We start from the raw sequence: 10,263 nt of genomic DNA on the forward strand, positions 1-10,263 counted from the left end.
CTGGAGTAATGATGCTGAAAATGACATTACATTTTAAAATATATTTAAAATATATCAAACTAGAAAACCGTTATTTGAAATTGTTATAATATTTAAAACTAGATAAAAAAAAAAGTTTGTCAAGACAAACTTTAAACTGGCTTGAAAATGCCGGTCCAGAAAGATTGAAGCAGTTTTAAAAGTTTTCAGTTTGAAAGTTTCAGTTTTAGTTTAGTAATTTTGATAGAGTTCTAGGGTGCTCTGTGTGGTTGCTAATGTGTTGCTATGGTACTCTGAGTGGTTGCTAAGATGTTGCTATGTGGTTGCTAGGGTACTCAGGGTTATTGCTAGGGTGTTGCTATGCGGTTGCTAGGGTACTCGGGATGGTTGCTAAGGTATTTTGGGTGGTTGCTAGGGTGTTGCTACGCGGTTGCTAGGGTACTCGAGGTGGTCGCTATGGTGTTGCTATGCGGTTGCTAGGGTACTCGGGTACTCGGGGTGGTTGATAGGGTGTTGCTAGGGTACTTGGGGTGGTTGCTAGGATGTTGCCAGGGTGATTTGTGTGGTTGCTAGATAGATAGATAGATAGATAGATAGATAGATAGATAGATAGATAGATAGATAGATAGATAGATAGATAGATAGATAGATGAGTTTCAATGAGTTTCAATGGATTAGAAATAGTACATAGAATGGCACTTGAGTCTAATTGAGATTGAGTTTAATGGGCTTCTGTAGTTTAAATTTGAATTTTGACAGTTGGAGTTTGAACAGTCTTGGCTTATTTGAACATTCCGTCAATGAAAGTCAATGGGATTTTTCTGAACTTTTTTGACTTTTTCAAGCCAACTTAAATATTACTGTTTTTATTTTATTTTATTATTTTTTATGGTTTTTAAATGCCGCCTTGGTGAGCATAAGAGACTTCTTTCAAAAACATTTAAAAAAAAAAAAAAACTTTTGAAAGGTAGCGTATATTATTTTTTTTATCTGTCAAAGTGATGGTAAAGCATTTTGAATTATACATTTTTGGTTATCCTCTTATTTTATGTACATTGAAAATTAAAGAACTGCATAAACATTTTGATAAACATCTCCTTTTGTGTTCCATGGAATATAGCAAATCGTGCAAGTATGAAACAAGATGAGGATGAAAAAATATGGGGTGGGGGGGGGGGGACGTGGGGGTTGGGGGGTTGGGTTCTATCCCTTTATATCCCTGATAATAATGCTTTACTCACCTGCTCCAGTAGTTTTCTGTATCTCTGGGTGGCTTGCTGGATGAGATCCCGCACTGTCCATCCTTCCTTACATGGGACAACAACACCAGTCCTTCCAAAACTCACTGTCACTTTCATTTTTAATCCAGAAAGAGGACAATCAATCCAGATGTGTCCCTAAATAAACTCCAGCAGCAGCAGCAGGTGTGTGTCCTTGTGTATCTTCAGCCAGGCTGCACACTGCTTTTCTGCATCAAACTTTACAGCATCAAAGATGGCATGATACTACACACAGAAAAATAAATAAATACTGCAAGTAAAACAAATGAAGTCAGATGTTTACTAAATAGAAAACTGTGTTTACTAAACTGTTTAATAAAACAGCATGTTGATGATTGGGTAGACACTGTGCGTTGCATAGCAACAGCTGGTGGGAAAGTTAGACACTAATAACGATAACTACATTTTCGGACAGGTTTTATTATTACAGTTAGAGATGAGGTTTGTTAGTGTCCTGTTGACTTGCTGAACTCAGATGGCTAACTGGTTAGCTCTGATGATAACACTTTCACTTTTTAAACTCATCACAAACTCTTAAAAAAAGAAAATGCACCGAAATCAAACGTTAAACGCGTATAAAATACGTTTGCGTGTATTTCGATTTCATATCAAACCTGTTTTGAACTTACGTGGCATATAAAAAATGGAGAGGAGAGCAGGTTAGCGGCAAAAACTTTGGCGACGTGTTGTTGAATACCCTCACAAATCATGCAGTCATGCTGTCTTTACACAATTACCCACTTTCTCGATGATCCACGGGACAAAAGAGCATTTACTAAAGACACTGAGCATGTGTGGATGGCGTTTGCATCAGTATTTTGCCCGGATGGAGTTGCGTGTCTTGCGCCATTCCTAAAGTTCCCGAGCAGCCTCCAGCAGTGTTATCCCAACACACAGAGCGGGGCCGCACAACTTTATTAAAGGGCCAGAACACATCTGCACATGGACCACTGCGCGACACAACGCTCATCATGCTGGATATGCTAACTACTGTTACAATACCAAAATACACATTTCACATATTTGCCTATATCACTGTGAGCTCTAATTAAAGGTAACCATGAGCCATATCCTAATTGTTTATACTAACAAATATTTGAATAATAAATGAATAAGATCTTGTCTTCTGATTACGCCATGTTAGTCACTGTGATTTTTTTTTTCTTTTTCGGAATATTATAGTATTTATTATAAATGGTTTATCCGTGCACATGATTACTTTATTTTATTTTTTAAATTCATCGTATTTTTTAATCAAAATAACTTCCCTCTTGCAGCCATCTCTTCTCTGATGACGTTTCTCGACAAAAAAGGGAGCATTAAACTCTCGTTAGGCAGTTTATTTCCACTTTTAGAACATTATTTTCATTTTTATTGAAAAAAAATGTCTTTCTGATGTGATATGTGAAAATGGAGCAAGCTCGGCAAAAGGTGGATTCGAACCTGCATCGATCGCATTAAAGGCAGGTCCGTGCCACTGAAGACATTGAATTAAATGTCTTTTGCCCTGTTCATATACCCACACTTGCGGTCTTTTACTCACCCTCATGTCGTTCTACACACGTAAGACCTTTGTTCATCTTCAGAACACAAATTAGGATATTTTTGATGAAATCTGATGGCTCAGTAAGGCCCCTATTGAGAGTCATTCAAACTCTCAAGATCCATAAAGGTACTAAAAACATATTTGAAACAGTTCATGTGAGTTTAATGGTCCAATATTAATATTATAAAGCGACAAGAATTTCAAAACACTGCTTCATGAAGCTTCTGAGCTTTAACAATATCTTAATTTGTGTTCCGAAGATGAACAAAGGTCTTACAGATGTAGAACGACATGAGGGTGAGTAATAAATGACATTATTTTCATTTTTGGGTGAACTAACCCTTGAAGATTGCAAGTGTGTGTAAAACTTTTGATTACCCGGTGGGACGTACTTCTTGCAAAAAATGCAATATAGTTTTCAATACTTTGCATTTTAAAATAAACTTTTAAATGGTGGTCGCAATGTAACTAATAGAAGACACAATTTTAAAATTGTGGTGCTTCTTTAAGTGATAAAAAGCAGTTGCAAATGTACAAAATACACACAGCCTACTCATCTTTGTATCAATTTAATGTGCAATACCAAATTATATGTAATATATAATTAATTTAACTTACAGTCGAATGTTTTCCTTGACATCTCGCGATTTTGGGGCATGCAAGTTCCCAAACATAATGCATGATGGGATACACTTAGCCTCGAATACCGCTCCGAAGCAGTATTCAAGATAGTGTGGGTTTAGTGTGCATTAAGGGCACTGCACTTGGGCATTTTTAAGATATGGGACAGTCTTGCGCACTTACTTCCTGTCGCGTGCACGCGCTCTCAAGTGGCCAAGACCACAAGTGTGGGTATTTGGACAAGGCATTAGTCAGATATTGGTGGGCGGAGCTAGTGTGAATAGCGTTTGCCAAAAAGAGATGCTATTTGCATTTAGTGTTAATAAACACTCCATAAAAAAATGCTGGATGGAAACGCCCAGATGTGCGTAAATTCTAAAAATATGCATAAAAACGTATGCACTCAATTATATTTCAATTATGCACATATGTTAAATTTACATGGATGGAAAGAGTTATTCACATGAGATCACAGCAACAGCAAACCACAGCAATTCAATGATCCAATCAATTCCCGATGGACAAAATCAAGTCCTGCCCTACATTTTTTCTTGTTCGAGAAGCAGTTTCACTCAGATATGTCACAACAGTGAAGAAAAACTATTGCAACTTCCATTTCATGACAACTTTTACAAGATGTAATACTAGTCTCTGGTGTCTCCAGAATGTGTCTGTGAAGTTTCAGCTCAAAATACCCCACGGATCATATATTATAGCTTGTCAAATTTGCCCCTATGTGGTTGTGAGCAAAACACACCGTTTTGTGTGTGTCCCTTTAAATGCAAATGAGCTGCTGCTCCCTGCCCACTTTCCAGAAGAGGGCGGAGCTTTAACAGTTAGCACTACGGTTGATCAAACAACAACAAAGCTGGAGAATCTCACGCAGCCAAAATGATGATTGTCAGTAACGATGTTCAGCCTTACATTGTTCAAACCGGAGACGGACACTGGTGGAGAGACTCAGGAAGAAGTTACAACTTTTAGAATGCAACTGGATGTTTCTGAATGCTTAGTGGATAAATGTATGTAGTTTCTGTGGAGTTGATTCAAATCATCGACTAGCATGTACCGTCATGTTAATCTTTTGTGCAAATCCAGCATTGACTTGACCCTCGTTTGTGAAGCAGTCCGATCTAAAATGACGCCATGGTAACAACACTCTACTACAACAACTCTTCCTCTTCTCTAAAGCAGCCCAACATGGCCTCACCCCCTTTACTGCGTGTTCTCAGGGGCAGGGTTTTATGTACAAACCAGATTCCAAAAAAGTTGGGACACTGTACAAATTGTGAATAAAAACAGAATGCAATGATGTGGAAATTTCACATTTCAATATTTTATTCAGAATACAACATAGATGACATATCAAATGTTTAAACTGAGAAAATGTATCATTTTAAAGGGAAAAATAAGTTGATTTTAAATTTCATGGCATCAACACATCTCAAAAAAGTTGGGACAAGGCCATGTTTACCAATGTGTGGCATCCCCTCTTCTTTTTATAACAGTCTGCAAACGTCTGGGGACTGAGGAGACAAGTTGCTCAAGTTTAGGAATGGGAATGTTGTCCCATTCTTGTCTAATACAGGCTTCTAGTTGCTCAACTGTCTTAGGTCTTCTTTGTCGCATCTTTCTCTTTATGATGCACCAAATGTTTTCTATGGGTGAAAGATCTGGACTGCAGGCTGGCCATTTCAGTACCTGGATCATTCTTCTATGCAACCATGATGTTGTAATTGATGCAGTATGTGGTCTGGCATTGTCATGTTGGAAAATACAAGGTCTTCCCTGAAAGAGACGACATCTGGATGGGAGCATATGTTGTTCTAGAACTTGGATATACCTTTCAGCATTGATGGTGCCTTTCCAGATGTGTAAGCTGCCCATGCCACACGCACTCATGCAACCCCATACCATCAGAGATGCAGGCTTCTGAACTGAGTGCTGATAACAACTTGGGTTGTCCTTGTCCTCTTTAGTCCGGATGACATGGCGTCCCAGTTTTCCAAAAAGAACTTCAAATTTTGATTCGTCTGACCACAGAACAGTTTTCCACTTTGCCACAGTCCATTTTAAATGAGCCTTGGCCCAGAGAAAACGCCTGTGCTTCTGGATCATGTTTAGATACGGCTTCAACGGTGAATGGCACGGTGGATTGTGTTCACCGACAATGTTTTCTGGAAGTATTCCTGAGCCCATGTTGTGATTTCCATTACAGTAGCATTCCTGTATGTGATGCAGTGCCGTCTAAGGGCCCGAAGATCACGGGCATCCAGTATGGTTTTCCGGCCTTGACCCTTACGCACAGAGATTGTTCCAGATTCTCTGAATCTTTGGATGATATTATGCACTGCAGATGATGATAACTTCAAACTCTTTGCAAATTTTCTCTGAGAAACTCCTTTGTGATATTGCTCCACTATTTTTCGCCGCAGCATTGGGGGAATTGGTGATCCTCTGCCCATCTTGACTTCTGAGAGACACTGCCGCTCTGAGAGGCTCTTTTTATACCCATTCATGTTGCCAACTGACCTAATAAGTTGCAAATTGCTCCTCCAGCTGTTTCTTATATGTACATTTAACTTTTCCCGCCTCTTACTGCTACCTGTCCCAACTTTTTTGGAATGTGTAGCTCTCATGAAATCCAAAATGAGCCAATATTTGGCATGACATTTCAAAATGTCTCACTTTCAACGTTTGATATGTTATCTATATTCTGTTGTGAATAAAATATAAGTTTATGAGATTTGTAAATTATTGCATTCCTTTTTAATTCACAATTTGAACAGTGTCCCAACTTTTTTTGGAATCAGGTTTGTAAATTTTAGGGTTAGTGATGTCATTAACCAGTGAAGAAGCTAGTTGTAGTCCCTACCAGCCATTTGTTGTAGTCCTTAAACAGAGAAATCTTTAAAAGAAAATATCTCCCTTTGCATTGAACTTTGAGCGTTGTAACTTTGCAGATGTTGTTTATGCTCAAACAGCAACATTATACACTAAAGTTAAAAAAGTGAAATCATAATCAACCACCCCTTTAAATAAATTTGTTCAATTTATTAATTTTAATATTCTGATTTCTACAGAAATCTATCCCTTCTTCCTTCTGTCTATCCATTCATCTATGGTTTCATCCATCCTTCTGTCCATCCATCTGTCTGTGTGTTGATCACTGCTGGAGAGGAATACTGGGGAAAGGGGAACACACTCACTCTCATAAGCGATAAACACTGTATGCTGATAGATCAGTGTTACACAGTATAATATCTGTTTTCTGGGTCATGAAATAAAACTTTCACTTGAAAAACTTTCAATTGCTAATGAGACCCTGAAGTGAATGCAGAAAACTTTGAGGTTGGTGCTGAATAATTAAAATGTGTCCAATGAAATAATAATATGTAATGCAGACATAATATTAGCTTGAGAAATAGATTTCATGAAAGAAGAATCAATGATAATTGTTAGACACCAGGGGCAGGTGCACCTGGAGCTTACAATATTTTATTGAACCTTGATGTTATGCAAGAGTTAGTTATTACAATACGAGGTGCAAGAATATCTGGGCTACATGTTTTAATTGTGCAAATCAATTAATTGAGCAGCCTGTGTTTTCTGCAGAGATTCTCCGTTCTTTAGGGGAATTATACTATCAGCTTTGCACATGATTACACCATCAGCACATTTTATTTTTAGATGCAAAACAAGCCAAGATCCCGAGATAATAGAATTCTACAAAAACAATTTTCATTCCATTGTGATTCCATTATAAACACAGGCCTCATTTATTTATTTGCTGGAGTAAGATGGTTGAAAAGGTTTGTTCTGTTTCTGCCTCTACCCATCACTCATTTCTTTACAGCAGTCAAACAGCACCTTATCCTGTGTTAACAAAACCACAAAACAGCCCTTTCCTCTGCTCTTTTTCACTAACTCTGTCTCCATGGCACTCAAGGAGCAAAACATTAAAGTAAAGGTTAGTGTTAGAGCGTTGCTATTTAGGATTACAGGATTATAGATAGTGCTACTTATAGAAATAAGATCTGGTCTAATTTTGTATGCATATAAAAAGCCTGCATGATTTTATGCATATCAAAAAGCATTAGACATTTGATTACCGGACAGTTCACCCAGACAGACCTGGGGTTAATTGCTGTGCTTAAAGACATATTTTAAATTCTGCCATTATTAATTATTCATTATGTAATTCTAAACTGTGATTTTTCCCCCCAGTGGAACACAAAATGATTTTTTTTTTTTTATGTATGCAGTTTAATGCATGCAATTGAAACGGCTAAATTTCTTGGTTGGTGCATCATAGTTTATTTATTATTTTTATAACTGCATCATTTATTAACCTGAATTCACTCCTGTGTATATATATATATATATATATATATATATATATATATATATATATATATATATATATATATATATATATATATATATATATATATATATACATACACACATATAGTACACACACAGTACAGTATACATACAAATAAACATATACATATATACATATATATATATATATATATATATATATATATATATAATCATTAAGGGTCATTAAGGTTTTTAAAAGTGTAAAAAAAAAAAACATTGAGATATAATTAATTTTCAATTCAATTATCACTGCATTTGTCATTTTTTACAAGATGGACAAAATTTGTCACCAAAAAAGTAATTCGTTTTAACCAAAATTTTGGTTTTACCGAATGACACATTTGGTTATAGTGAATGAGGATATTTTCCAACAAAGCTAACACTCTGATATCTAGCTAGCTAGCTAGTTACCTTGCTAGCTAGCTAAGAAACAGATTATCAAACATTTTATATTTAGTACAAGTTGATATATGATGTTATAAAATATAAAGTAAAGATATATACATTTTTTACATTTTAAGATATTTTAGTCACAAATGAAATACTTGTATTGGCCTTTGGACGATTAAACCAAATGACCTTTTGATACTTCAAAATCTTTAAAATAGCTTTATATGTAACAAAATATAATTAAAACCTTTTGGGTTGAATAAAAGAGATCTAGTTGTACTACCTAATCTCATATCTTTGTTTTTTATTATTATTAAGGCCTTTGGACAAAAAAAAAAAAAAAACATTTGCACACAAGGCATGTCATGTAGAATGTTGAGTATGTGAATGAACATAATTCAAAAGCAGTTATTTTTATTGATATCAGAAGTCACTGAAAATAATCAGTGTAATTTCATTTAGAGACACTTCCTATCGACTGAGTGGCATAATAGGCAGCTTTTAGACCTGATATGCAAATTTGACCTCCTATTTGTATGCAAATTACCTGTGTATATTTGCCATTGGCAAGCAATGTGTTTACAATGGCTGGATGTGCAGTATCACTATCAATTTACAGTATTAGCAAACGGTTATGTCTATACCATTGAATAAATGTGCCAATCAGATGACTCCCACACCTGCCTTATCAAAAAACACAGTGCGATAAGTGTCAGGTGTTAAGCAAATACAATCTCAAATTTAAAGCAGAGCATATCAAACGAAACCATAACAAATATTCATAAAATTGAGCTTATGTGTTATGCGGTTGAGAGGCTGCATTATCATCCAGAGAATCTATAATGTAAGGTGTGATTTACATGTGTGGTAGGTCTGCATGGCTGCTTGTCTAGACCTGACCCCTGCAGATCCACAGCCTAGTGTAAATGCACTCCCACTGTTCGGCAGAGACAGCGAGAACAAATCAATGTGTCTGTACAACATGTCCAAACTGAGGAGTTGCAACGGGGGGTTATCGTCACCGAAGACTTCCCACTGAAACATTAGATTTTCCCATTTAATTTCCAGTTATGTAGCATTTTTAAATGAACCAACATCCATCTTTCCCTGGGATTGCCCATTCAATAGAAAATGGCTTAATTAACCACATGGTGGGGGGAGAAGACACAACAAAGGAGAAGGGATGACTATATATGAAGGTTGTTTTTGTGTTTTCATTGGCTGTGTTTGGAATGGAACAGTTGCATACTGCACAGTATACATGCTACTGATTAACATGATTCTTTATTGAAGAACCTTTAACATTCATGAAAACTTCCAAAATGTTCTAGTGGAAGGTTCCTAGTTTAAATTATTAAAATGTTCTTCACACTAATAAATAAATAAAAAATAAAAAAATTATCAGCTGTTCACTGAAAGGTTCTTTAGAGAACCCAAAATGACTCCTTATGGCATCGCAGCCAAAACAACCTTTTGGAACCTTTATTTTCAAAGGGTTAGTTCACCAAAAATTAAATTAAATTCTGTCATTAATTACTCACCCTCGTGTCCTTTGTTCAAGGCCTTTGTTCATCTTAGGAACACAAATTAAGATATTTTTGATCAAATCAGAGATGTATATGACTTAGTATGTATATGACATAGTATATGACAGAGATGTATATGACAATATATGACTATGATGGTGCAGAAAGGTACTAAAGACATTGTTAAAACAGTCGATTAAATCTTAATTTAATGAAGTGATGAGAATACTACTGTAAACTGCACACACCCATTGAAAACAAATTTTGCATGATACATGTAATAAATGTAACACTAGTATGCTACATTTTCTCACATGACAAAAGTGTTTGTATTTATCGGGATCATTAATATGTATGACCCCAATATTTGCATATGCCAGCTCATGTTCAAGCATTAGACAAGGGCAGCCAGTATTAACGTCTGGATGTGCACAGCTGAATCATCAGACTAGGTAAGCAAGCAAGGACAATAGTGAAAAATGGCAGATGGAGCAATAATAACTGACATGATCCATGATATCATGATATTTTT

At 36.1% G+C, this 10,263-nt stretch overlaps 1 protein-coding gene across 2 annotated transcripts in view; it reads right to left on the reverse strand.

Annotated features, from left to right (window-relative positions):
• pard3bb (par-3 family cell polarity regulator beta b) overlaps positions 1-2,139 on the reverse strand; it is a 433,139-nt gene extending 431,000 nt beyond the window's left edge. Inside the window, exons 1-2 of one of the 2 annotated variants that reach the window (XM_067410020.1) lie at positions 1,889-2,139; positions 1,221-1,484 (exon numbers count right to left, since the gene is read on the reverse strand). In XM_067410020.1, the coding sequence (XP_067266121.1) occupies positions 1,221-1,337 (117 nt within the window). In that variant the 5' untranslated portion in view covers positions 1,338-1,484; positions 1,889-2,139. The remainder of the gene's footprint in view (positions 1-1,220; positions 1,485-1,888) is intronic. The other variant, XM_067410021.1, reaches the window with a different exon arrangement.
• Positions 2,140-10,263: the final 8,124 nt, after the last annotated feature.

The sequence above is a fragment of the Chanodichthys erythropterus genome, chromosome 14 (assembly GCF_024489055.1).
Source record: "Chanodichthys erythropterus isolate Z2021 chromosome 14, ASM2448905v1, whole genome shotgun sequence".
NCBI classification, from domain to species: domain Eukaryota; kingdom Metazoa; phylum Chordata; class Actinopteri; order Cypriniformes; family Xenocyprididae; genus Chanodichthys; species Chanodichthys erythropterus.